At 51.7% G+C, this 25,950-nt stretch overlaps 1 protein-coding gene and 1 long non-coding RNA gene across 14 annotated transcripts in view; one reads left to right on the top strand and one right to left on the bottom strand.

Annotated features, from left to right (window-relative positions):
- LOC140632046 (uncharacterized) overlaps nucleotides 1–24,176 on the bottom strand; it is a 30,193-nt gene extending 6,017 nt beyond the window's left edge. For 5 of the 12 annotated variants that reach the window (XR_012029540.1, XR_012029546.1, XR_012029545.1 and 2 more), the window contains exons 1-5: nucleotides 24,044–24,176; nucleotides 21,855–21,935; nucleotides 19,694–20,907; nucleotides 18,872–19,005; nucleotides 1,302–1,397 (exon numbers count right to left, since the gene is read on the bottom strand). This is a non-coding gene — a long non-coding RNA (uncharacterized lncRNA). Of the gene's footprint in view, nucleotides 1–1,301; nucleotides 1,398–3,568; nucleotides 3,646–18,871; nucleotides 19,006–19,693; nucleotides 20,908–21,530; nucleotides 21,672–21,854; nucleotides 21,936–24,043 lie in introns of all 12 variants that reach the window. The other 7 variants (XR_012029549.1, XR_012029543.1, XR_012029542.1 and 4 more) reach the window with 4 other exon arrangements.
- On the top strand, nucleotides 23,712–25,419 carry COMTD1 (catechol-O-methyltransferase domain containing 1). 2 transcript variants are annotated; one of them, XM_072823711.1, is made up of 7 exons: nucleotides 23,712–23,818; nucleotides 23,967–24,094; nucleotides 24,289–24,394; nucleotides 24,480–24,598; nucleotides 24,680–24,734; nucleotides 24,867–25,000; nucleotides 25,185–25,419. In XM_072823711.1, the coding sequence occupies exons 1-7, from the start codon at nucleotides 23,725–23,727 to the stop codon at nucleotides 25,335–25,337; spliced, it is 789 nt and encodes a 262-aa protein (XP_072679812.1). In that variant the 5' UTR covers nucleotides 23,712–23,724; the 3' UTR covers nucleotides 25,338–25,419. The 2 variants fall into 2 exon arrangements, with proteins under 2 accessions (XP_072679812.1, XP_072679813.1); XM_072823712.1 differs by lacking the exon at nucleotides 24,480–24,598.
- Nucleotides 25,420–25,950: the final 531 nt, after the last annotated feature.

The following is a 25,950-nucleotide window of genomic DNA, read 5'->3' as shown; positions in this document are numbered from 1 at the left end:
TCTTTTGAAGACTCATAAATAAAAGGACAAACCCAGACTTTATGCTCTTTTTCTTCTATCAACTATACTCAGTAACCAAATGGTAGGTGAAGAGAACTTTCTCTTTGCTAGCAAAGGAAGAAGGAATGATAGTTTTTGCAGCCCCTTGTGAATTTATGGATCTAGGTATTGAGTATCATAAAGAGACGACCAGACATTATGTGTCTCCTGTTGGACGAATATGCCACCACAGAGTAGCCTTGCCAAAAACAGAAGAAAAAAAAAAAAAACTAAAACAAAACAAACAAAACCCCTAAATCTGATCAAACCTCTAGATCCAACTTCCAATTTATAGGACATTTAGAGTCCAGAGGAGGTTTGCAATACACACTTAGAAAATTCAGAGTAAAAAAAAAACAAAAAAAAAACAAAAAAAAAAAACAAAAGAAAAAAAAAAAAGAAAATTCAGAGTATGAGAAACTCTTCTGAACAACATTCTAGTTTCCTCAACAAATCAACTTCAGGGAAAAAATTTAAAAACAGACAAGGCCCTTTTGGATTGAAAAAGACTTAATCAACTAACCACAATTGTGCAGACCTTATTTAGATCCTGACTCTGACAACCTAGATTTTTTTTTTTTAAGTATGACATTAATGAGATATTTGGAAATTCAGATAATGACCAGATATTTGATGATCTTAAGGAGTTACTATTCTTCTAGGTGTAATAATGGTATTATCAGAGGAATGATGTGATGTGCGGGATTTCCTTCAATATAATCTGCAAAGGACAGAAGTATGCGGGAAGGTGGATGGAAGGAAATGGCCATGCACTGATAATTGTTGGGGTTCCTTGTACTCTTCTCTTTCTGTTGGATATGAAAATTCCTGTTTGACATCTTCATAAAGACCCCTTTGGTATCTTTATCTGTTTGAGATTTTCTAAAAATAGAAATATTCTTCAATAATTCACCACACATACAATCCCAAGGCACAAACTAAGATGATGGGCCTAAGGAAGAATTTGGTTTTGGCTGCCTTCTCCACCCCACCCACAGCCACCTCCCTTTCCACCAGCCCACCCACTGGTCCCAAGCCCACAATCCCAAGCAATTTTATCTCAGGGACCCCAATAACCTTCCCTGCCACTGGGTCCCTTTGTTGTAGTGTAAGGAACTGCTTCATCGAAATACAGTTCACACATCATACAATTCACCCATTTAAAATGTACAGCTCGGTGGGTTTTGGTGTAGTCACAGAACTGTGCGACCATCACCACAGTCAATGTCAGCACATTGCCACTGGGTCCTTATCATGCTCACCTTCCAAAAGTTCTTAATACCTTCAAATCCTACACAGGAAGAAGTGGAGTCTTGTCCTTTCTCTCCCAGGAGGCATCTGCCTTTCTGCCAGTTTTCCTGCAATGATACAAGTCCCACGTATCATTTACATTACACACACGCACAGACACACACGCACACAGAGTGCCGCCTCGCTGGCCACCCCACCACAGAACGATGGTCCTCCACCCATCGAGGAACCACTCAGTATGAGCAGAGGGCTCGACAGGAACCAGTAGGTCATCCAGAGATGAAGAAGCAGGAGATGGAGAAATCCTGGCTGGGCGGAGGAGACGAGAGTGGGCTCCTCGCCAGGAGGGGCTGCAGGTGCCCCTGCCCACGGGGCTGGAGGCTGCTCCCCTCTACCTTCCTCCCAGGCGGGAATGTCCTGCGCCCTCAGCACCCCTTTCCTGTCCTCCCATCTCACTCCTGAGGCCTGCAAATCACGCAGGGCACTAAGCCTGGGCAGTCACACCTTTCAAAGCAGTCGTTTCCTTTATTTGAGGGCAAGAGACGTTTCCACTGTGGGCAGGCCAGCCAGGAGCCCTTTCTCCTTCCTGTCCTTCCTTCCCAAGGAATCAATCTTCTTAAACTTTATCCTCCCAGAGACCATCTGGATGAAACCATTCAGGAAACTCGGCTGGGTACTAAGCCTAGAGCTCTCATCCATCTTGCCCTGTCAGAGCCCAGCATCCTGGCCTTAAAGAATCCCTACAGCTGGGGCCACCCTGGGCCTCCTGCACTGGGGGAGCCTTGGAGTCTTCTCCAGCCCTTGCCCTACTGCTAGACCCTTGGTCTCACTCTATGTCTCCCAATTATAATATTCAGAGAAGGAGTGTGGTAGAGTGGGAAAAATCCAAATGGACCCAGGGCTGTAAGCTTTCTCTGCTGCATGACCTTGGCAAAGCGACCTGACCTCTCCAAGCCTCAGTGTCCTCACCAGTAATGGTAAAAATCAAGTCAGATAATGTCCTTTAAATTTATTCTCCTCCTCATTAATTCTGCTTGAGCCTGCTTGCTATTCCTTGGATTTGCCAACCATCCTCCCACCCCACGGCCTTTGCACTTGTTGTTCCCTATATTTGAAAGCTCTTTCTCCAGAGAGCCATATGCGTGGCCCACTGCCTATAGGTCTCAGCTCGCAATGTTGCCTTGCCAGAGAGGACTTCCTTGACCAGACTATCTAAAAGGGACAGTCCTCCCACCCAACACCTCCCTCCCTCTCTATCCTTTATCCTGCTTTAATTTTCTTCAAAGCCCATAATACTACTTAAGGCATTAGAGAGTGAAGTGTTTATTTTTTTAATTTAAATTCAATTTCCCAACATATAGTATAAAACCCAGTGCTTATCACATCACGTGGCCTCCTTAATGCCCATCGCCCAGTTAAAGACCCCTTCCCCCACTAATTAAGGCTTTAAAGAGTAAAGTGTTTATTTTATTTATTTATTTATTTTTTTTTTAGTAAAGTGTTTATTGACTACCTGTCCTCCTCACGAGAATATAAGTTCAGTGAAGACAAAGACCATGTATGTCTGTTCCCTCAACAAAACTTAACCAATGGAAGGATAAATGGTGGGTTGCATGAACACATTGCACAGGAGTGGGACCACCATAGGGACTCAGTAAATAGGAGTTATTGTTACTAATTTGGAGGCACTGAGAGTGGCCCACAGGGGCTGGATTTCTCAGAATGGGTGGGGCTACAGAGAAGAACCCAGAGAACTCCCTGGCCTGAGGAGGACCTTGGGCTCCACCCACAGCCAGCCCTTTCCCCAGTGTCCTCAGGCGCTTGGTCCCGGGCAGGTAGGGGATTTGGAATGTCCTGAGGCAGGACACCTGTCACCCACACCTGGATGGGTGCCCAGCAATGGGGTCAATAAGAGGCTCTTCGTCCCCACAGGGAACCCAAGCATCAGAAGGGACTGGTCACCAGGACCGCATTTGTGATTGACCCCTCACCACCACCACCACTGGCCAGGTAGGGAATCAGGCCAGGCCCAGTTAGAGGAACCAGAGAACATGGTCATGAATCTATCACCCTGAGATCGGAGGATGGGCTCAGAGTTCTAGAGGAAAGAACAAATCTGTGCAGAAGGCCCAGGTCCATCACTTTAACTGTGTGACTTCAGGCAAATCACTTAACCTCTCTGAGCCTCAGTCTCCCCCATCTGTCAGGTAGAAATAATAATATCCATCTTAAGATGCTGATAGAAGGATTGTTAAGAATAATATTAGCTAACACTTACTTTGCTCTGTGCCAGCGGTGTCACATTATCTCCTTTGATCCTCAAAACGTCCCTAATGTTAGACATCTGTATTCCTACTTTACAGAGGAAGAAACTGAGGTTCAGAGAGGGTACTGGCCAGCCCCAAACCACACAGCTAGGATGAATCAGGGCAGAGCTGGTTCAAGTGTGCTGGTTGTAAAGCCCTGCGTTCACCACCACCCACAGAAGGCACTTGAGCACCTGGCCAGGCACAAACAAATTCCCAGTCAAGGTGAACTTTCTGCTTCCTTGAGCTTCAGGTCTGGGGGCAGATGAGCCCCACTACAGGGGCTGAAGGGAAAGGGAGCCAGATGGCCCTTACCTGGCCAGGTTGAGGCTGCAGCAACAGCCCCCACCCTGGTCCCGCCAAGCACTAGCAGCCTGGGCTGGCTTTGAGCTTCCAGCAGGTTGCAAGGAGCTCCTTCCCCAACACCTCGTCTCCCCAGGAATCAGGCTGGGCTCACCCCCCCCCCACCCCACCCCCACCCCACCCCCGCACAGAGGAAGTTCAGCTAGGTCAGGCCTGCCCCTTTCCCACAGCCCCGAAATGACCCTCCTCAGCTTTGCCCCTCACCTCGGGGCTGAGAATCTCCCAAGGTCCCCCGCCCAGGGCCTGCGGGCTTATGCTGCCATTGGTCTCGCGCCTTCTATAGGGGACAACCTAATTCACGTGTGACCCACACCAATAAATCAGGGAGGGGGAGGGGGGTGGGGACATTCATAAATCCATATCAAACAGTCCCCAAATTATGACAGATGACATGGCAGTCATAAAATTGCACAAGCAAAACTCACCAAGTCATTAATTTCATGGCCGTAGAAAATAAACAGACACATTTTTTCGCGGCCCTAATAAATTTTTAAAAACTCAAAGAATGGTCCATCTGCTTCGAATAATTTTTAATTTCCTATTCTGTCTCATTCCCATTAGCTATTCCACTGAGATATTTGCTAAATTCTTTCATTTACCTCCTCCCATCTGTATTCAATTACCCTATTCCCAAATAGAGTGAGTTTTTGTTTCTCCTAAGCGCGGGACAAAATACCCCCGCCTGTACCTTAAAGCAAATGTTATGTGTGTTTTATTATCTGTTAGACCGTATGAGTCATTCTAACTCGATTGCCTGTGTGGAAAGGTTTGGAGAGCAATCTGATTTTGATGTTTTTTGGCTTGGGTGGAAAACACCTGCCCGATTCTCAAAGCTAATCTATTAACGTGGTAAATGCTGTAGCAGATGTTCCTGAGTGAGCGAGGGGCCGCGCTGGGCTGTGACCAGGCCCCGAGTGTCGGGCACACAGTGGAAATGCTCCGAGATCAGAGGCCAGAAACGTCACTGGGGGCCCGAGCTGTCACAGAGTCACCTTTCCTGGCTGCCCGTGGGCTCTGGCCCTCCAGCCACTCCTCGTGGCCTCCCCGGGCCCTCAGCAGCCACTCAAGATAGGACATTTCAAGGTCAGCTGGCTCGCTCCCCCCGCCCTCCTGTTTTTTACATAAGGGACACTGAGGTCCAGAGAAGAGAGGCACCAAACCACACAGAATCCTGAAAAAGGACAACATCCTTTTAGGCTGACCCTAATATTCCGCAGACCCTGCAAGTGAGCTGAGACTCATTTCGTGGAGCTGAGATACCGACGGGAGGAGGATTCTGGGAGCACACCTACACCCTCCCACCCTGGGCCTTCCACCCAGGAAAACAAGATCACTGTGGGCCTTTTCAGTCTAAAACTTTTCTATTCCATCTTTCCTCATCCTGCAGGAGTTGGGCCAGGCCTGCAGGAAGTGGGGTGAGGGGCCAAGAGCAAGGCTTTGGCCTTGGATGGGTTGGTCTCAACCCTGTGTGCACATGGGAACTGCAGAGCCCAGGAACATGGATTTCCAGGCCAAGCTGCAGATCTGGCGAGGAATCGGTGTCTCCAAAGATGCACATTGGAGGATCTATGTAGCTGCACTGTGGGTGCCCACACCCCATCACCCCACATTCAATCCATGCGTGTTTGTGACTGCCTACTATGGGTATGGGCAACACTGCCTGAGAGCTTGCTCTGGCCTGGAATCATGTTCAGTAGACTCTCAAGACAGCCCACAGGTGCCAGGAACCAGACACCCCCAAGAATATCCCTAAAGTGATGATGAATGGGAGTTGGTGTGCAAGTATCCCAGTTCCGTCCCCTCTTGAAGGTGACAATTCTGAGATGTGTTCTATACCTGTGGTTCTCAACCAGGTATGATCTTGCCCCTGGGGGACACTGGCAATGTCTGGAGATATCTTGTTGAATGGTTGCTACCTGCGTCTAGTTGGTAGAGGCCAGGAGGCTGCTAAACATCCTACAATGCATGGGACAGCGCCACCCCCCCCAACCTCCAACCAATAATTATCCAGCCCAAAATATCGGTAGTGTGGAGGTTGAGAAACCCTAGTCTATATCCTCTCCCAGAGGTTCCCAATGGAACTAAGCCTCAGATGCTCACATCAATAACCTGCTCACTTAGGCCCATTCTCCCGGCTTCTTTCTCCTCCTTGGCCCACTTCCCCCGCTGTCCTATCAGCACTTCCCAGAACCACCTCTCACATAACCACTTTCACTCAAATCTTCATCTCAAGGTCTGCTTCTTGGGGACCCAACCTAAGATTATCCAGTCATAGCAACAACCTTGGAAGATTCTCAAAGATCTGGGTTCCATTTCAGCCATCTATACTCTTACCATATATATTCAGTTCCAGTGACACACTGATGTGGTCACCTAAGGATACACGTATGAGGGCACACCAGATCATCCTGGCCAGGAGGCCTTTTGGTCCTATTCCAGTGGACCAGCTGATTGGAGCTGTGTTAACCCCGAAAAGTGACATTAGACTTGAGTACCAATTCAATATAATCACCTACCAGAATCTCAGCTGACTTTTTTATAGAAATGGATGAGGGGCATCTGGGTGGCTCACTTGGTTAGGCGCCAGACTCTTGATTTCAGCTCAGGTCTGCACTCAGTGGGGAGTCTGCTTCAGATTTTCTCTCTCTCCCTCTCCCTTTTCCCCTCCCCAGCTTTTTTTTTTTTTTTTTTTTTTTATGATAGTCACACAGAGAGAGAGAGAGAGAGGCAGAGACATAGGCTGAGGGAGAAGCAGGCTCCATGCACCGGGAGCCCGACGTGGGATTCGATCCCGGGTCTCCAGGACTGTGCCCTGGGCCAAAGGCAGGCGCCAAACTGCTGCGCCACCCAGGGATCCCTCCCCAGCTTAAATAAATATTTTTTTTTTAAAAAGTGGATGAACTGATTCTAAAATTCATATGGAATTACAAGTGACCAGAACTAGCCAAAACAATATTGAAAAAGGAAAGAGTAGAAAGATTCATACTTCCTGATTTCAAAACTTGCCACAAAGCAACAGTAATCAAGATGGTAGAGTATTGATGCAAAGATAGATACACAGATGGATAAAGTAGGATTGAGAGCATATAAACACCCATATACTGTGGTCAACTAACTTTTTATTCTTAATGTAGCCTGTATGCCCTGTGTGGAGTCCAATGCAGGGCTTGAACTCACAACTTTGAGTTCAAGACCTGAGTGAGATCAAGAGTTGGACATTTAACTGACTGAGCCACCCAAGCACCCCTCCACTGACTGTCAATAAGGGTGTCAAGACCATTCAATGGAGAGTCTTCAACAGGACGGCTGGATATCCACTTGCAAAAGAATGAAGTTGACTCCTTACCTCATGGCATATACAAATATTAACTCAAGATGGATCAAAGACCTTCAGCCATCAGAAAGGATGAATACCTACCATTTACTTCAACATGGATGGAACTGGAGGGTGTTATGCTGAGTGAAATAAGTCAATCGGAGAAAGACAATCATCTTATGGTTTCACTCATATGTGGAAGATAAGAAATAGTGAAATTGACTATAAGGAAAAGGAGGGAAAGTGAGTAGGGAAAAATTAGAGAGGGAGACAAACCATGAGAGACTCCTGACTCGGGGAGATAAACAAAGGGTTGCAGAAGGGGAGGCAGCTGGGAGGATGGGGTAACTCGGTGACAGGCATTAAGGAGGGCACATGATGGGATGAGCACTGGGTGTTATATGTTGGCAAATTGAATTTTTAAAAGATTTTATTTATTTATTCATGAGAGACATACACAGAGAGAGGCAGAGACATAGGCAGAGGAGCTTGATGTGGGACTTGATCTCAGGATCCCGGCATCATGCCCTGAACCAAAGGCAGATGCTCAACTGCTGAACCACCCAGGTGTCCCAGGCAAATTGAATTTAAATAACCTGTATTTTTAAAAGATGGATCAAGGCAGCCTGGGTGGTCCACCAGTTTAGCGCCGGCTTCAGCCCAGGGCGTGATCCTGGAGACCCAGGATCGAGTCCCACGTCGGGCTCCCTGCATGGAGCCTGCTTCTCCCTCTGCCTGTGTCTCTGCCTTTCTCTCTCTCTCTTTCTGTGTGTTTCTCATGAATAAATAAATAAAATCTTTAAAAAAATAAAAGATGGATCAAAGACTTAAATGTAAGGGCTAAAACTATAAAACTCTTAGGAGAAAACATAGGAGTAAATCTCCATGATCTTGCATTTGGGAAAGTATTTTTAGATATGACCCCAAAAGTTTGAATAATAAAAGAAACAATAGTTAAACTGGACTTCATCAAAATTGAAATATTTGTGCTTCTAAGGACACCATCAATAAAGTGAAAAGACAACCGAGGGAGTAGGAGTAGGAGAAAATATTTGCAAACCATGTATCTGACAAGGAATTTGTATTATCAGGTTATCTATGAATTTAGAACTACTATTTTCTCCTGGTGAATTTTAATCTTACATATTATTTTTCTCGAAAGATTTTATTTATTTATTATTTGAGAGAGAGAGAGAGTTGAGGGGGAAGGGCAGAAGGAGAGGGAGAGAGAAACCCAAGCCGACTCCATGCTGAGCTCAGAGCTTGGGGTGGGGCTCCATCCCACACCCCCAGATCATGACCTGAGATCACAAGCTGAGCCAAAACCAAGAGTCGGACACCTCACTGACTGAACTACCCATGCACCCCCATACTGACCTTTTATTATCACCATACCTTCTATAGCCTTTTTGCCTTAAATCTATTTTGTCTGATAGTAATATAACTATACCAATTTTCTTCTGGTTAGTATTTTTCTCATCTTCTTTCACCATTCTACTTATAATTTTTTAAAAATCTGTCCTCGTGTTTTAAATGTATCTCATGTAAGCAGCATTTGGCTATTCTTTTTAAAATCCAATCTCGGGATCCCTGGGTGGCGCAGCGGTTTGGCGCCTGCCTTTGGCCCAGGGCGCGATCCTGGAGACCCGGGATCATATCCCACGTCGGGCTCCTGGTGCATGGAGCCTGCTTCTCCCTCTGCCTGTGTCTCTGCCTCTCTCTCTCTCTGTGTGACTATTGTAGATTAAAATAAATAGATTTTTTAAAAAATCCAATCTCACAGTCCATGCATTTTAACTGAAGAGTTCAGTCTATTTATATTTATGAAGATTACAAGTATATTTGGCTTTATTTCCATGATCTTATTTGGTGCTTGTGGTTGTGGGTTTGTGTTTTTGTTTTTTTTTTAAGATTTTATTTATTTATTTGACAGAGAACGAGAGAGCACAAGCAGGGAGAGCAGCAGAGAAACCTGATGGTGGGGCTCAATCCCAGGACCCCCAGGATCTCGACCTGAGCCAAAGGCAGACACTTAACCAACTTGAGCCACCCAGGCGACCTTGGGTTGTTGGGGTTTTTATGATTTGTCCTGCTTCCTAAGGGCTTCTTTTCATCCTCTTTGTTGCATTGTTTTGAATTAAAGTTTTTTACTCCATTTTTTCCCCCTAGCTACTAGTGTGGAAGAGAGGCATTCTACTTTCAAGATTTTTTTTTAAGTAATCTCTCCTCCTAGTGTGGGACTTGAACTTACAACCCAGAGATCAAGAGTCGCTATTCTCCACCAACTGAGCCAGCCAACTGCCCCACTACTTATTTCTTTATTGGTGACTTGGCATTTTGAAATGATTACCTAACTTAATATAGTCTAAAGTGAATCAGTATCTTACCCTTCTCCTGAACAATGCAAAGTACCTTAAAAGCTTTAATCCCATTTACTTAAGGTCCAGGCTTTTAGTTCCATCTCCTGTTTAACCCCACAGAATAGACATTGTTTTTTGGACAATCGGTGTGTTTGTTTAGATTTACCCACATTTTTATTATTTTCTCAATTCAAATCTCTTCTTGTATATCAGACCTACTTCCTGAGACCATTTTTCTTCTCAAGTTTGTCCTTTGATGGGGGGGGGGGGGTCTGTGGTTTATAAATTCTCTCCGTTTTAGTATGGATGAAACGTCTTTATTTCTGCCCTTATTCCTGTGTTTCGTATTTTTACTGAGATGATTCATGTACCATAACACTTGCCCTTTGAAAGGGTACAATTCAGTGGTTTTAGTATACTTAGTTTTATGAATAACCCGTGATCTAATTCCAGAACATTTCATCACCCAAAACAGAAACCCCATACCCATTAGCTGTCACCACCTTCCCCTCCTTCACCCCAATGTCTGGCAGCCACGTATCTGTCTTGTTCTATGGATTTGCTTATTCTGCATGTTTCATATCAGTGAAATCATAGAATTTGTGGCCCTTTGTGGCTGGCTTCTTTTGCTTAGCCCAGTGTCTCCACGGTTCATCCTGCTTGTCACCTGCATCAGAACTTCATTCCTTTTTATGACACTCTTACTATATGGATATACTAAATTTGTTTATCCATTTCTAAGCCGGTGGACATTTGGATTATTTCCACTTTTCCACGATTATGAATAATACTGCTACAAAAATTCATGTATAAGCTTTAGTGTGGACATATATTTTCAATTCTCTGGAGTATATACCCAAGATCTATACTTATTTTTTCCCTTTTTTTTTTTTTTTTTTTTTGAGAGGGAGAGTATGCAGGCAGGGGGAGGGGCAGGAGAGGTAGAAACTTAAGCAGGCTCCATGTCCAGTGTGGAGCCTGACTTGGGGCTCAATCTCATGACCTGAGCCAAAATCAAGAGTCAGATGCTTAACTGAGTCACCCAGGCACCCTTAATTTCTTAAAAGAAATTTGGCTGGTTACCCGCCTGGGTGGCTCAGTTGGATAAAAATCTGCCTTCAGTTCAGGTCATGATCCTGAGGTCCTGGGATTGAGCCCCATATCAGGCTCCCTGCTCAGTGGGAAGCCTGCTTCTTCCTCTCCTTCTGCCGCTCCCCCTGCTTGTCGTCTCTCGCTCCCTCTTGGTCAAATAAATAAAATCTTTTTTAAAAAAGAGAGAGAAATTATTTCAGTCTTATCAGGAATTGAGGTATATCATCTTTGCTTGGTATGATTTTTTTAAAGCCCTTTAAATCCACTCCTCTTAAAAAAAATAAAAATTAAAAAAAATCCACTCCTCTTCTGTCTTTCATTGTTACTATTGATACTATTGTGACTAATTAGCCATTAGTTTAATTTCTTCTAATCATGGAAGTTATGAACAACAAAAATTTTTCTTGATGGTACTTTAAAGATCTTCCCCTTGTCTTTGGCATTCCTCAATTCAACTATGATGTATCTGTGTATGGATTTATTTTTATTTATCCTATTTGGGATTTATCAGAATTCTTGTATTTGAGGACTCATGTTTGTTTGTTTTTTTTTTAATGTTTTTACAAATATTTTCTTATTTCAATGAAGCTGGTACAGACATGACCATTTAAAAACCCATATCCCCAAAAGTACAAATAAGAGAGCAGTGTTCTGTTGAATACACTTCTACATGAATAACTTCATTAAATGCTAATAACTTCATTAAATGCTAATGAAAATTAGAACTTTTCTGGATCTTCTGACAAGACTTTTCTTTTACCTTAAAATGCTTTCTCTTCAGTGAAACCATCTTTGGAGTTAGTCATTATTCTCACCATCTGTGTCATTTTGACTCCAGCCTGATATTTTTCTTCTTTTGGTCCAGATCCTCAAATTTTAAAAGTAGCTTCAGAGAATCCCTGGGTGGCTCAGCGGTTTAGCGCCTGCCTTTGGCCCAGGGCGTGATCCTGGAATCCCGGGATCAAGTCCCACATCAGGCTCCCTGCATGGAGTCTGCTTCTCCCTCTGCCTGTGTCTCTGCCTCTCTCTCTCTCTGTGTCTTTCATGAATAAATTAAAAAAAAAAAGTAGCTTCAAATTAAGGAAAAGTCATTTTTCCACAATTCAGTTCTCTGAAAAACTTCCATCTCCCACTGAAAGTCATAGTCCAGGAATGAAGCAACCATGTGCCAGAACTTCAAGGCCGATGGGAGACTCATTATGAACACTCGCATTGTCAATCTTATTTATCACAAGCCTGAAAATGCAATCCTGAAAAAGGTGGCCTCTCTGTGCACACATGTAATTTTTTAAAAGGAGAGGGAGGGGCATCTGGGTGGCTCAGTGTCTGAGCATCTGCCTTTGGTTCAGGTCATGATCCCAGGGTCCCGGGATCGAGTCCCACATCGGGCTCCCCACAGGGAAACTGCTTCTCCCTCTGCCTATATCTCTGCCTTTTTCTCTGTGTCTCTCATGAATAAATAAATAAAACATTTTGAAATAAAATAAAATAAAAATAAAAAGGAGAGGGCAATATGAAGGGGGCTGAGGTTTGATCACCAAAAATCAGCAAACTGAAAACAAATGATAATGAATAATGGGCACAGGAATTCAAATCACCAGATGTTTAAAGACATGGGGCACCAGTTTTCAATTCCATATTGAATACCACATTACAAAAGAACTGTTTTTAGAAATAAAAAAGAATTGAGAGTAAAGGGTAGGAAAAGGAATATCTAAATCGTTGAAAGATCCCATTTGTTCCTGATAAGCTTCAATCATATTTTCTCTCCATTCCCAGTTCTTTGACAGCATGATTGTCAGCAATTCTCTGACCTTCAAAGAGAAACCTGCATGAATTCTCTAGAACTCCCTGTCTTTGACAGTACAATTCTTCAAGTTTCTGGGGTTGTGTTGTCATTTCACCTGGAAGTAAATCTCACTGCTATCCTGTCCAATGACTTTGAGTTCTTGTCCCGCAGGTCCTCTGTGGAAGGTTTTGCCTCCTGGTCAGACAAGGTGACAGTGGCTTCACGCAGGGTCTCCACATGGCAGCAGGCTCAGGTCGGCAGAATCTTCGTCGGTGGTTTATAGATGCCTCTCCTCCCCGCAGTGCACCACGTGGCTCAAGGGATTTTCATGCCGCCTCACTTCCCAAGGATTCATGGTTTTTTTTTTTGTTTTTTTTTTTTTTATGATAGTCACAGAGAGAGAGGGAGAGAGAGGCAGAGACACAGGCAGAGGGAGAAGCAGGCTCCATGCACCGGGAGCCCGAAGTGGGATTCGATCCCAGGTCTCCAGGATCGCGCCCTGGGCCAAAGGCAGGCGCCAAACTGCTGCGCCACCCAGGGATCCCTCATGGTTTTTTAATTATCATGGAAAATTCTCAGCTACTACCTCTTTGAACATTGCTTCACTCCATGATTTCTAGAATTGCTTTCCAAAAAAGCTGACCAGACATATCTTAGAGCTTTTCATTCTGTCTTCCATATCTCTTAACCTCTTTTCCATATTTTCCATTTTTCTTTCTGTGCTGAATGATGATGCATAGTGTTTTCAGATCTGTCCTCCAGTGTGCTAATTCCCTCTCCAGCTGTGTCTATTCTCTTTAACTGATCCATTGAGTTTTTCATTTCAAATGTGATACACGTGAACTTCTAGAACCTCTGCTTTTCAAACCTATCTGGTTGTTTTTAGAATCCCTTGCTTCTTTCTTATGCCACAGAAGCCCAGAGTGTGGAAGCTGTGAGCTGGCCAGTGAGGTAGGTCATAGGGGGCACAGCAGCCACAGCAACCACTTTTTCCCCTGGTCTCACATTTCCAATTTGTTCCTGGCCTCTCAAAACTCCTTTATTTCCTTATAGGCTCTTTTATTAACTGAAGAGAATTTCAAAAACATATTTCCCAGCATCATTAGATGTTTCATAGCTGACATATTTGCAAAAGCCTTTAATCCTCGTATAGATTTTAAATCCTTTCGTTCCTTTTCCAACACCATGTTTTCAGAAAATAAGCACCTACTGTGTGCCAAGAACTGTGCTGGGGATTCAGGGCAGAACAAGACAGAGACTGTCCCGGCCCTCAGAGTTGCTTATGGTCTATAGAGAAGCCAAACACCTAATCAGACATCTGCACCCACTGTTAATCAACATGCTCTGATGGGGGAGGCATTAGGCAAGAGGACCATGCTGAGATACACAGGAGCCAGAAATACTCTAATAATCAAGTTGATTCTTTTTAGGTAAATACTCAACATTTATTTAAGGGACTAGTAATACCTTACAAAGCAAAACTCAAGCTCTTTTCCTCCATTAGAAGGCACTAGGCAAGCTGCCTATTATTACAGACACACGTTATGGGAACATGCATTTTTTGGGGAGAGGATCTAGCTCTACCCCAACTCCAACCTACTTAGAAAATCAATTACTCCAACCACATACATCTTGGAAGGACGGTCTGGTAAATTCTTCCATTTCCTTCCATTTCTTTTTTTTTTTTTTTTCTAATTTATTTGACAGAGAGAGCACGAGTAGGGACAGAGGCAGAGGGAGAAGCAGACTCCCTGCTGAACCCCAATGTGGGGCTCCATCCAAGGACCCCGGAATCATGACCTGAGCTGAAGGCAGACGTTTGACCAACTGAGCCACCCAGGTGCCCCTCTCCTTACATTTCTACTGATGTGTCTGTTGCTTCCCCAGCCATCCCTTAGTTCTGGTGTGTGGAGTAACTACAGCTGTATTACGGCACTCCAAACAGTAGCTTAAAACAGCCATGTGTTGTGTGTTGAATTATGTCCCCAACAAAGATATGTTGAAGTCCTAACCCTCAGTACTTTAAAACGCAAAGTACTTTCTCTTACTTGAAAAAGAGAATCACTGCTCATGCAATTAGTTAGGGTGAGGTTGTGCTGAGGGCAGGTGGGCCCCTAATCAAATATGAATACGTTTCTGGTTTGTTACCTAGCTTGTGGTCATTTGTCATCTAGGTAGCCCTAGGAAACTCATACGTGATCATTTTTTCTGCTTATGAATCTGGAGGTTGCCTGGACTCCCGGCAGTTCCCACTGTGGGTCTGTCATGTGTTGGTGGCCAGGGTTGTGGTCATCTCAAAGGCTTCTTACCCACATGTCTGGCATCTGGGCTGGGAAGTCTCAAACAGCTGGCGCTGGACGTGTTGAGCCCCCTCGGGCACTTCTCTCCCCTGGCAGCCTTGGGGCAGATGGGTCCAAGCACAGTGCACTCCCTTTTCTCCACCAGGCCTCTGATCTCCAGCAGAGGCTGACCAAAGGTCTGTCCAAGCTCCTGTCACCCTCCTCTCCAGTCCTGCCTCCACCTTCAGAGCAGCAACCAAGACCATCAGACCGGCATACCCATTTGCTAAGCCTCTGCTGCAGTTCGGTACTGCACCCTCTGTCCCTGCCAGCCTCCTTACAGGGGAGGTGTTCTGGTCTACTCTGTCCTAGGGTGAAGAAAACGCTGGAGGAGCAAGGAACACACAAGTCTGTGCCTGGGCTGAGATTCGCTGTCATGTTTGTCTGAACCTTTGTCTCTAAAACCTAGATCCTTGTCTTCTCCCTTCCTCCTACCCTCCCCCTACTCTCCCTCGCCCTCTCCACCTATCTTTGTGTCTCTAGGCTCCTTCTCTCTGTTGCTGTAACCCCCCACAAGGGTCTAGGACTATTTAGAAGCCAGATTATCTCCAAAATGGGTTCGACCTTCTCTTTAGTTGGTACCAGAATCTGGCCACGGTCATTAGGGAAACTCCACGAAGGAATGACCAGCGGCTACCTGCTGCCTCCTTCTCTCCACCCCACAAGGGACCTTTCCCAGGTCTCTAAGCTAGACCCAGGGTGGGATGGATGGGGGAGGGAATGGCCAAAAACTGGAATGACAAGGGAGGGGGATTATTCCCAGCAATCACACTAGGATAGGACACATATGGCAGAGGAGACAGGAACTAAACCCTTATCAATAGTCAAAATTCCTCCAAACCTGAAAGTTCCAGCCCAAAAGAATGCTGCCACTTGCCAGCCATGTGACCTTCATTATGTCCCTTGACCTCGCTGAGCTAATAACAATCCCTAATTTAAAAGATTGTTATGATTTACGGTTGATTTGCTTGGAATGCTTTGGGCTGCAAATAACACAAAAGTCAACCAAGATTTCCTTGAGCAATAAAGATACTTAATTCTTTCACACACTGAGATTCTAGAGGTAGGTGTTTTCAGGATTTGTGCAATAATTCAGAATGCCATTGAAAAGGAGTTTCTATATTTCTGTTCCCCATCCCTACTACCTTGCTGTTTACATCTCATACTGTTTCCCCATGGTTCAAAGACAGCTGCTGCAGCTCCAGACATCATGTACCACATTTAAAAGGCAGGGCTGAAAAAAAATATATATATAAAATAAAATAAAAGGCAGGGTGGGGGGGGAGGAGAGGCTACGAATAACAAACACCCCTTCAGGCACTGGACTCTATTGCAGATGACCTAAGGAGCCCACCTTGAGAACCTCTGACCTGCAGCATGATCTCCTAATGTGAAACTCCTGCTCATCTCAAGATGCTTTTGCATCTTAAAAGTTCAGAGAATAAGGGAAACAAGGGAAACTGAGTGGAGAAAAATTAGATAAGAAGACAAACCATGAGAGACTCCTAACTCTGGGAAACAAAGGGTTGCGGAAGAGGAGGAGGGTGGGGGGTTGGGGTGACTGGGTGACGGGCACTGCTGGGGGCACTTGATGGGATGATCACTGGATGTTATACTCTATGTTGGCAAATGGAATTTAAATAAAATATTTTTTAAAATCCAGAGAAAAGGCGATGCCCCAATGGTAGGGCTCCATGCACATGTGGGGAGAGGTAGGGGCAGGGGATGGCTTCTCGGCATCTTGGCTTATATCGCAGACCTCAGGCTGGAAGGGACCAGAGAGAACAAACATACAGATGAGGAAACTGAGGCTCGGGCTGGAGGAGTGATTTCCTCGTCATCGTGGCACAGCAGAGCCAGGGTCAGCACCCAGAATTCCTGGCTCTGAGCCCCTCTCAGCACTGGGGGGGGAGGGGTCCTCAGCAGGGAGGGCTTGGACCAGGAAATGCAGGGTGTCTTAGGTTGGCTCCCCAGAAGCTGAGCCAGAATCAGGGATCCCGGTTTCCTGGGAGAGGCTCTGAGAAGGGGGGTGGGGGGACCCCTGGGAAGGGCCAAAGTCCAGCTGCAGCCTGGCCCTGAACCGCATCAGTTAGCCCCCCCTTGCAGCGTCGGGTGGCCCCTGACACACACACACACACACACACACACACACACACACACGTTACTTGCCCAACATCTCTGTGCTTCAGTTTTCTCATCTGTAAGATGGAGATAAAAATTATACCTCACCCCCCACAGGGTTCATCTGCGAACTAAGCAAACATGAAGTTGTGAGAAGTAGCTGGCACGCAGTTAAGTGCTGTGTAAGAATCAGCAGTCAGTATTCCTTTTACACATCTAGGGGGATTCCCTAAGTAGCTCAGGGACCTGGGCTCCCTAAACATCTCCCAAAACTTCATCTCCGTTTGATTTTTCCCCCCCAAGGTGACTGTGCTCTCAGGGCAGCAAAGCTAACAGTGTTCTGAGCATCAGCCATGACGGGGAAAGCTTTGCCTCAAGGGAGAGGATCCCCATCTGAGCCAACAGAAGCGGGTGGCAGAGACTGGGCCCTGGTGTGGCCCTCGGAAGAGGGACTGCTGGCCAGGATGCAGATGAAGTCCGTAGGAAGAGAGACAGAGAACTAAAGCCACGCTTACTGGCTCCGCAGCCTGCGCAGATGGGCCTTCTCGCTGGGCCTCTGGGGAGGGCATTCAATCAGGGGTCCCTGCTCCCGGGCCAGCAGGACGGGACCCAGCACGAAATGCGAGCGAAATGCGTTGGGTCTGAGGCAGCAGGGAGCGGTGGGGACCAGGGCCAGGGCACGCAACCCTCGGGGGCAGGAGCGCAGGAGCCCGCCGCAACCCCAAAATGCACCTGCTGTTGTCACATCCTCCTCCTCTTCGAAAGAAATAGAAATCAGATCTGAATTCTTTGTTAAGTTTCCTGACTGGTTAGTGTTGGCTCCATCCAAACAAATGAAACACTGATAAAGGCGGACAAACTATGTGCCGGGGCCCCTACAGGGGCCAGAGGTGAAGGAGCACGGAGAGGTACCCTCGGGCCCCAGGCGGCATTTCCCGGGGTCGGAGGACGGGCTTCTGCCGAGCACAGGGCAGCACGGAGAGGCGGGGCCTGGGAGTCTGTCCTTCCCGGGTTCAGAGCAGCAGTGAGGGTGGGCAGAGGCAGAGGGTGGCCTACTGCCTCAAGAAACACTCTGACCACCCCCCCCAGAGCCTCATGTTCTTCCTCAAAGAAACAGAGTGGGGGATCCAGCCTCGGCCTGAGGCAGCGACCTTGGCCCACAGACCCTGGGGACACCCTGGGGCCCTTGGGGCCTGTGTGCAGCCGGGACTGCTGATCCTGATCTTGGGTCTGCCCATGCCCTTGGCCATGTGAGCTCACCGAGCCGCTCCACACAGGTGTAGATGGCCCGCACCTGCCCCGGGCTCTGGCCTGGCCGAGCGCTTTGCTGTGGACACTAGGACATCGGCAGACCTGACCCAGCCGGAGGCTCTAAAACTGCCTGTGGGGTCGGCCTCTTGCACCTGTGCCGTCCACCTGACGACAGCACCCCCAGGCAGCCGATGGCCTCGCAACCCACAACCTGAAGCAGAAGCACGGCAGCCGACCTGCTGACCCAGGAGAGAAAAGCGGATGGTTTTCTTGGAAGCCGCTGACACTTGGGACGGTTACACAGCACTCCCGCGGCAGAAACCTATTATGCCCGGAAGACACGGGCCTCCCCAGCCCCAACCCCAGCCCCAGGTCATTGCACAAACCCCCCCAGCCTGTCTGATCATCATCCACTGTCCCAGAGGCTACTGTGCCCCTGCCCCTGAGGCCAACATAGAGACTCCCCCTGAAGTGGGCAGCCCCCCAGGTTGTAGGCAGTGAGACCTTGGATGAGTCACTTCCCCTAAGAGTCACCTGTGGGGTGTGGGTGATCGTGCCCACTTCACCAGGGACTGGGAGGTCTCGAGGAGATGCCACAGGTCTGGGGGGGGCTTGGAGGGGGCAAGGCTGGTATTTGTACTCACCATTGGGAGGGGAGGGGCTGGGCCTGCCACATGGGACGGGGCACCTCCTGCAAGAAAGCTCACCCCTGAGGAAAATCAGGCCTCACTTTTGGAGGGCGTAATTTTGAGTACAGCAGGGAGTCAGATGCTCCAGGCTGAAAAATAAAAAAGCCAACAGGGTCATCTCAGTACCAACTCTAAAGCCCTCCTGGGAGTACAGCCCATGCTATTTGGACACCTGTGTCAGGAATGCTTTTGAACTTTATTATTTTTTTAAAAAAGATGTTATTTATTTATTCATGATAGACATAGAGAGAGAGGCAGAGACACAGGCAGAGGGAGAAGTAGGCTCCATGCCAGAAGCCCAACGTGGGACTTGATCCCGGGACTCTAGGATGATGCCCTGGGCCAAGGGCAGGCGCTGAACTGCTGAGCCACCTGGGGATCCCCTGCTTTTGAGTTTTAAATAAAAGAAGATACAACTGATCATGGCTTAAATACAAAGGGTTCCATTTTCTCTTGTAACAAGGAGTCTCGAAGGAAACAGCAGCCAGATAACGTCTTCAAGGGCCAACATCCCATCTTTCCCCTTGCCCTCTTTACTCTTTGTTTTCTAATCCTTAACATTTTTGCCTCATGACCACAAAAGGGCTGCGGTGGTTCCAAGCATTTCATCTTTACACAACCCTGTTGTTCAAAGTAAGAAGCAGCTAAACAAGAAAAGGGAGGGAAAAGTCCTGAGGGGCATCCCTTCATCTGGGCCAGAAATGCGCCGCAGGCCATGGTGAGAAAGTGGGTGTCTTCAAAAAAGGACTGTGCTGGTCTTGACAGTCTGAGACTAACCACAGCTCATCTCGAAAGTTGGGCACATCGCCTGAGCAACGTCGGGCTCCCGGTGGCAAGGCTGAGGGAGGCAGACACGCTCGGGCGGACCATCACCAGGACTCTCCACCGCGACCTGCTAAGCTGCTCTGTGACGCCAGCGGGTTTCACTTTGTTGCAAACAACAGAATCCACTTTGTTGCAGATGCCCAGTTGTGGGCCCTTGCCAGCCACACACCCCCAGGGCCAGAGAACCGGGTGGGGCTGCGGTCGTGAAACCACAGCCACCACCTTGGCCCATCTCTGGGCAGGGCCTCCCCCCAGCCGCCCAGGGAGCACCTGCTGGCCAGGCCACCAGTCTCCTTCCCGCAGCCTGCTCGCCCTGCCCCCGCCCCCATGCAGCACGGCCGAGTGGGAAGTGAGGTCCCCTGCTTGCAAGGGCATCTGGGAGGTGTGCGCGTTTGTCCTCTTTCAGGGAAGATCCCCCTGTGAAGGCCAGCGTCCCGCTGCGGAGAGGTAAGAGCGCCCAGGGGCTTCACAGAAGGCCGCGTGCAGGCCTCACCATTCGAAGGCTCCTGAGGATCAGCCCAGGTGTCCCACAGAAGCCACGGCGCCCAGGGGTCACCATGACAGCGGCTGCCCGCCACCCCCAGTCAGAAACAGGTGACCCCATGAGAGCCACACCTGGGTCATCAGGGCAATGGCAGCTCTGTAGCCTCTCAGCACAGAGGAGGCAGGCGGCGGCTCTCCGGCCTCCCCGGCTCATCCGAGGAGCCCGGAGCCCCGAACTCACAGTCTACTGTGTCCATCGGGCGGCCTGAAACACCCCCCAGAGCCTGAGGAGCAAGGCCAGTGCCCCCCACCCCGAAGGCGTAGGTCAGCAGGTGCCATCCTCCCTCCGGGGGGCTTGGCGAACCTCCCCCAGATGTGCCCGACTGCAGGCCGCGAGTTTCCGCACGGAGAGGCCTACAGAAGGCAGGACCTGGATTTGGGGTCAAAGGTGCCTCAGGCAGCGGCATCTGGGGGGCCGGGCCCACCGTGGGAGGGAGGGGACGGAGGGCCCAAAGGCAGGAAGAGGATCCCTAGGGGGGCAGGGCGACACGTCAGCGGGCCCCAACCGACGCCACTTCTGTGCCTTAACCTCCCTGCTCCAGGCTCCCAGTCAGAGGAAACAGCTGTCCCTGGGGCCAGATCGCACAGAGATCCAAGACGTACTCAGTCTGGCTGACGCGGTCCTGAGAGAGAAAAAAGTCTAACCCAAATGTTTAAAATCGTGAGGTTTCACATTACGGGCCAGATTTCAACCTTTCTTGAACCATCAGAGGCTCTGGCCACACCGCACCCATCTTCCCATCTGGCAGCACAGGTACAGCCCAGCGGCTGCCGTGCCTTCCGCAGGGCCGTGAGCTTTGGGGGGCCACAGTCCCCACTGCCTCCTCCCGCCTCCCGTCAGCTACCCGGGCTGACTGTCACCACTTCCAGGCTCTAATCCCCTAGGCCTGACCTGACTGCGTGACCCTTCTCCTCTGCCCCCACCCCGCACAGTCCTGGGGGCCGCTGGGGGGGAAGCCCAGCCTGCATGGTGTTAGCGGGAGGGAGAAGCAGAAGTTGGGGTCCCGGGATAGAAATTCAGGGGCCTAGGGGGCTCAGCGGTTGAGCGTCTGCCTTCAGCCCAGGGCGTGATCCTGGGGTCCTGGGATCGAGTCCCACGTCAGGCTCCCTGCATGGAGCCTGCTTCTCCCTCTGCCTGTCTCTGCCTCTCTCTCTCTCTCTCTCTCTCTCTCTCTGTCTCATGAATAAATAAATAAAAACTTCAAAAAATAAAAAGAGAAAAGAAATTCAGGGGCCTCTTCTAGACCTGTTTTTCCTGGGTGGCTGTTTCCAGCGGCCTGGTTCGGCGACTTAGTGGTCAGGGGTCACACACTCCCCCTCCCAGGTGTGGACCTAGAGGCTCCAAGGGGCACCCACTCTGGTCCTGAGCCTGAGGGTTCCTCGGTGCCTAGTGGGGCATTTGACCTACACGTGACCAAAAGGTCAACTGAGAGCCCGAGGTAGAGACGTTCCCCCCCCAGCCCCTCGTGCCCCTGGGGGCAGCTGCCCACGTCCACGCGACCCTGAGCGGAGGTCCAGCTGCCCCCCGGCCACCACCACAGGGGCCCCTCGGAAGAAAAGCCAAACCCACTGTGGTTTCAGGCCCCTGGAAAAGGCGCTGCAGGGCTCCGAGGCGATGCTTTCTCCCTTCTCGTGGGCTGAGACCGCCGAGCTGCAGTGCGAGAGACAAGAAATGAGTAGCAACCGGGGGAGGGAGGTGGAAAAATTAAATTTTGCGTGATCAGCAAGGTTTCAAACAATCGCTCGCCAACTGAAGTGGGTGCCACGTCTATAAGTCATTCTGTTTTATAGACCATTAGGATCTCCAGAGAGAACCTGCATGGAGACCACTGCTTTTTGTTGAAATTAAAATGTCAGAGAAAAAGAAATAGAACAAAACAGGGAATCTGCAATTAATTACCAGGCCATAAAAATTCAATAATCAGGAGGCTGAGCGGCCGCGGGCCCAGAGGTATCAGAGCCAGCGTAACAAGAATGGAATACATTAATCTTTTCAAATTAGTTTTTTAATCTGACGAGGATATATGGTGACATGCTTCCCCTCCCTGCCCCCCCCCCCCACTCCAGGGCTCAGCGCCTGAAGCCAGGCTGGGGGAGGGAGGCCCGGGTGTGACCTGGGGGCCTGCCCAAATCCAGACCCCCACACTGGGGGAGAAAGTGCTGGTCTGCAGCCCAAGCTGAGGGTGGGGGGGCTAGTGGAGGGAGCCCCCCGAGCGGCCAGGAGAGCACTGCTTGGAATCTGGTCCCTGCTGGGCCCTGGAGCCTGGAGTCAGCAGGAGAGGGGGCGCCCCTGGGCTCGGGTGGCCTCCTCTGGGCGATGGGAATGCTCTCCCAGCCTCGCAGGTGCGCTGCATGCAGCGGGCGCTGCCCAGAAGGCACCTGCGGCTGCTGCGAGGGCGGCTCAGCGGCTCCAACACGCTATTGCGAGCAATTATTTAGCACCTGCTGTATGCTCGGCGCTGGGAGAGGCTCGCGGCCTCAGCCCTTACCCTGGGGAATGAGACTCAGAGGTCAGAGAAACGCAGACTGGGCCACCAGGTGAGAGGGAGGCCACCGGGGCTCCGTGGGTCTGACTCAGAACACCCCCCCCCCGGGCTCCCAGGGACCCCACCGGCCCGGGCCTCCTCCCGGCAGCCTCCGCTCCCGCAGGGCTCCTCCGCTCCGCGCCGCGGCTCAGCCTCCGCCTCCCCGAACCTCCACCAACCGGCCTGGGCCGTGGCCTCCGGATGCAGCTTCCCGGGGACCCCGGGACCCCAGGCCGGTACAGAGGGCGCTCCGTCCGCGCTCCCCCGCACAACAGCCCCGCCAGCGGACCTCACCTCCCCTTCCACCACTTTCCTCCCCCAAATGTCTCTACTCCAACAGCTGCCATTTACTGAGCACCTACTGTGTGCCCAGCGGTGGGGTCTGGCGCCACTTACGGTGAGACTGCGGTTCCCACTTTACACAAAGGAAACTGAGGCTGAGAATGATGGCCCCAGCAGCTCCCAGGGCAGGGTTCTAGGGCCCTCGTCCCGAGCCCCACCCCCAAGACCTCCCAAGCCCCACCTCGGGTTTTGTCCCCAAACCGGGTCCTTCACTCCTTCAACCGGACGGCCTTTGCTCCCGTCCCCCAAGAAGCCTCCCCTACTTCTCCGAGCCCCCGTCACCTCCATCACGGGCTGGCCCGGGAAGGCCGACCGCGGGCCGGGCGGGGCAAGGCCCGACACCAGGCCCGGGCTGGCGCCGCTCCCCGGCGGGTCCCGAGCGCGGCCACCGGATGGCGCCCGGGCTGCGCGAGCGCGGCCTGCGGGGAGGCTGTGCGGTCGCCAGGGGGCGCCCGAGACCGCAGCTCGGCGGCAGCGCCCGGACGGGGCGGGGCCTGGAGGGCAGGCGGGTCCCGGAGCGCGCCCGGGAGCCCCCGCCCGGTGGCCCGCGCGTCGCTGCCTCGCGGCCGCACCATGAGCCCGCCCGCGCCCCGGCTCTCCGTGCCGGCCGCGCTGGCCCTGGGCTCGGCCGCGCTGGGCGCCGCCTTCGCCGCCGGCCTCCTCCTGGGTGAGTAGGGCGGGGCCCGTGCCCCCCGCGGGGCCCCCGCAGGACCCCCCCAGGCCGGGCAGGTGCGGGAGCCGAGCCCCCCCCCCCCCCCGCGGCTCCAGGCCGGAGCTCGGGACCCAGGCGCTGACCCAGCCCCCCCCCGCGGCAGGGAGGCGGGGCCCGCCCTGGCGATCCCGGCGGGAGCGGCGCCTGCTGCCCCCCGAAGACAGCCCCCTGTGGCGGTACCTGCTGAGCCGCTCCATGCGGGAGCACCCGGCGCTGCGGAGCCTGCGGCTGGTCAGCGGGGCTGGGGCGGGTCGCACGCGGTCGGGTGACCTTGGCGGGGCCGCGGGGCCGGGCGGGCTGGGCGTCCCCGAGGTCCCGCCCCGAGGCCCCGCCCCCGGCGCGCACCTGGAGGGGTGGCGAGCCCGGGGAGGAGCCGGGTGGCGGGCGGCGCCGGCGCGACCCTGTCCCCGACCACCGCGACACAGCTGACCCTGGAGCAGCCGCAGGGAGACTCCATGATGACCTGTGAGCAGGCGCAGCTGCTGGCCAACCTGGCGCGGCTCATCAAGGCCAAGAAGGCGCTGGACCTGGGTAGGGCGCACGGCCGGACACCCGGGCGGGGGCAGGTGGCCGGGGGGTCCCCGCCCCGGGCCTGAGCCCTCCGCGGCCCCGCCAGGCACGTTCACAGGCTACTCCGCCCTTGCGCTGGCCTTGGCGCTGCCCCCGGCCGGGCGCGTGGTGACCTGCGAGGTGAACCCGGGGCCCCCGGAGCTGGGGCGGCCGCTGTGGAGGCAGGTGAGGCGCCCTCGGCCCGCGGCGCCCGGCCACTCCCGCCCCCGGGGAAGGGCCGCCGGGCTGACCCCGCCCCTTCCGCAGGCCGAGGAGGAGCACAAGATCGAGCTGCGGCTGAAGCCTGCCCTGGAGACCCTGGGTGAGCATCGCGGCGCCCGGGGCCTGGGCACCTCTGCTCCGTGGGGCCGCCGGGCGGGCGTGGGGCAGCGGCGGGCCTGCCTGCGGGCCCGGGCGGCGGACTCAGCCGCACCTGCGCCCCGCCCCCCGCCAGACGAGCTCCTGGCCGCGGGCGAGGCCGGCACCTTCGACGTGGCCGTGGTGGACGCCGACAAGGAGAACTGCGCCGCCTACTACGAGCGCTGCCTGCAGCTGCTGCGCTCCGGAGGCGTCCTGGCCGTGCTCAGCGTAAGGGCGGCCCCGCCCCCGCCCCCGCCCCCGGCTGCGGAGCCCCGCCCAGGGCACGCGCCGAGGCCGCTCCCCCGCACCCCCCCCCCCCGGCTTCCCCGCGGGGGCCCGCGGTCTCAGCTCTAGCCCCGCCTCTCGCTTAGCCACCTGCTCCCTCGGCCTTGACGCCCCCGCCCCTCCGCAGGTCCTGTGGCGCGGGGAGGTGTTACAGCCTCAACCGCGGGACGTCCAAGCCCGGTGTGTGCAAAACCTGAACGAGCGCATCCTGCGGGACGCCAGGGTTCACATCAGCCTCCTGCCTCTGGGCGACGGCCTCACCTTAGCCTTCAAGATCTAGAGAGTGGCCTCAAGGGGACCCGGGAACCCCAGACCTCAACTGAGTTTTAAATTTGACAATAAAGTGGGGGCCTGGGACACGAGCTTCTGAGCCTCCTTATGTGGCGCTAGAGTGCGGTAGGGAGGGAAGGCCCAGCACTGACAGCCTCTCCAGCAGAAGGGGGCCTGAAGTCACAGACGTCATCCCCTCCCTGGCACAGTCCTGAGGGCCACCTGGCACCAGGTCTATGGCCTGAGTAGGAGCCTCCAGCAGAGCGGCCACATACAGGGCCCCAGCTCCTCAGGTTGGCCTCCACTCGGTGGGAGCTGGGTGGAGCCCGCCACCCCCCTTGGTCTCCTTCCTGCTTTGCTTCCCAGGAGGGGCAAGGAAGCTCCTGTTTGGTACAGCTGGGACTGGCTGGGGGACCGTATCTGAGGTCTGAAAACAGGAAACAGGCCTTGCGGCAAACCAGGCTTGCCACAGCGTAGGCACAGGTCATGCCAGTTCTGTTTGCCCGTGTTTCACAGAACTGTCAGCTCGACCTCACCTCTGCACTGGAGGCGCTCTCTGCTCAGTACACATCACCTCTGAGAACCAGGCCACTTGACTTAGACCTGAGGAGCTCAAGGTTGGA

The sequence above is a fragment of the Canis lupus genome, chromosome 4, assembly GCF_048164855.1.
Source record: "Canis lupus baileyi chromosome 4, mCanLup2.hap1, whole genome shotgun sequence".
NCBI lineage: Eukaryota > Metazoa > Chordata > Mammalia > Carnivora > Canidae > Canis > Canis lupus.
Note: the sequence above shows the minus strand (reverse complement) of the source record. Positions and strands in the feature narration are given on the sequence as shown.